Raw genomic sequence first — 2,038 nt, 5'->3', positions numbered from 1 at the left:
ATGAAGCAGCAGCAAATGAAGCAGCAGGGAATGCAGCAGCAGCAGCAGCACTAAATAAAGCAGCGGGGAATAAAAAGCAGCAGAAAATGCAGCAGCAGCAGCAGCAGCAAATGTAACACCACCGCAGCTCCATTCGCTTCAAGCCGTCGTCATCGTCAGCAGCAACAGCAACAACAGCAGCAACAACAACAGCAGCAACAACACCAGAAAAAGCAGCAGCAAAGGAAGCAGCAACAGCAGCAGCAACAACAGCAACACCAGCAACAGCACCAACGCCAGCATCAGCAGCAGCAATATCAGCAGCAGCAATATCAACAGCAGCATCAGCAGCAGCAGCAAAGACTATACCTGTCTGTTACTATCAGGGATATTGATCTGTGCGGGGCTGCTCATCCCCTGACCACTCAGTCGTGTGCCGCAAGCACCCCACGGATCTGCTGCTGCTGCTGCTGCTGCTGCTGCTGGTGCTGCTGTTGCAGTTGTAGGCAACTGCTGCGCTGCTGCAACAGGAGCAGCAGCAGGGCAACTAAATGCAGAAGATAATGAATTAAAGCCGAGCGAAGAGGAGACAGCTGAAGATGCACCGAAGGCTGAAGGCCAAGTAGGAGTTGCTGCTGCTGCTGCTGCTGGTGCTGCTGCTGCTGCTGGTGCTGCAGCAGGGCTACTTCCTGAACCCCAAGCTGCCCAGTTTGCTGCTCCTGCTGCACCCTGCAGCAGCTGCTGCTGCTGCTGCAGCTGCTGCTGCTGCTGCTGCTGCGGGGTGTTAAAGAAGCTCAGGCCCCCTAAACCCTGCGGCTGCACAGATGTCTTTGTTTGCTCTCCAAACCCTAAAAAAAGAAAAACATAAATTAAAAATATATTTATTAAAATAATTTAATCAAAACAAAGACAGGAAGCAAAAATATACAGAATAATACACAAAGAAAGACAGCGAGATATACAGAAAAAAACAAATGAAGATAAATGCATCAGCCAAGACAGATATATATATATAAAGTATATATATACATTATATATTTATATAAATATATATTATATATGTTTATATATATACATATAATATATTAAATAATAAACAAAGAAAGAAGTAAAACAAATGAAGAACAACAGCGGGCTGTAAACAAAGAAATAAAAAATAAAAAGAAGATAGCAGCAAACAAACAATATCATTTAAAAGAGAGGCAATAAGCATCTATAAACGAAGAGTAGAGACACAAGACAAGACAAAAGACAATAAAATAAAGAAATAAAGAAATAAAAATAAATAAAATAAATATAACAAACATATACCTGAGTTATTTGAAGCAGCATACAAACGAGCGATAGCAGCCTTTGCCGCCTGTACTCTCTGATCTGTTAAGCTCAGCTGCGGCGTTGCTGCTGCTGCTGCTGGCTGTGAGTTAAATGCAGCGAAGTCCTCTGCCTCTGTTAATAGACATGCATCTGTCGATCTGAAGAGAAAACGAATAAAATAAAATAAATAAATAAACAAAATAAATAAAATAAAATAAAAGGAAGCACACAAAATATAGAAAAACAAACAACAAAAAACGGAGAAGCAGCAAAAATAATAAAAGAAAAAAAGAATGATAAAGCAATAATAAAAGTATAAAATACTATTAAAATAATAATAAAATAATAATAATAAATAAAACAAACAAAACATAAAAATAGAAGAGTAAACCCACGAGGGCTGTGGTGCAGCAGGAGCAGCAGCAGCAGCAGGAGCAGCAGCAGCATTTGTTTTTTTGTCTCTGAAGAAAACAAACAAAAAACATTTTAAATATTTAATATGATAAAATATATAACAGGTGAATCTGACTAATAATAATATATATACAATATATATAGGTATATATACATATATATATATATTATGTAGATATGTAATATATATATAATATTATATATATATAATATATATATATGCACACATATATTTATTCATTATATTAAATATAATCTAAAAATTATATATTATAAATTATGTGCGATATATTATATACAATATATCGCATACAATATACATAACAAATAC

The 2,038-nt window shown here is 36.8% G+C and overlaps 1 protein-coding gene across 1 annotated transcript; it reads right to left on the bottom strand.

Moving 5' to 3' along the window:
- Positions 1–342: 342 nt before the first annotated feature.
- EAH_00066560 (hypothetical protein) lies at positions 343–1,451 on the bottom strand (the record flags this gene model as incomplete). Its single annotated transcript, XM_013392674.1, has 2 exons — positions 343–827; positions 1,291–1,451. Coding segments are annotated over 2 exons (646 nt in total), but the record flags the coding sequence as incomplete, so codon positions are not given.
- Between the last annotated feature and the right edge of the window lie 587 nt (positions 1,452–2,038).

This window comes from Eimeria acervulina, genomic scaffold (genome assembly GCF_000499425.1).
Source record: "Eimeria acervulina Houghton genomic scaffold, Eah_scaff2460, whole genome shotgun sequence".
In the NCBI taxonomy this organism is placed as follows: Eukaryota; Apicomplexa; class Conoidasida; order Eucoccidiorida; family Eimeriidae; genus Eimeria; species Eimeria acervulina.
The sequence above is the reverse complement of the archived record's forward strand: the minus strand, read 5'-3'. Positions and strand labels throughout refer to the sequence as shown.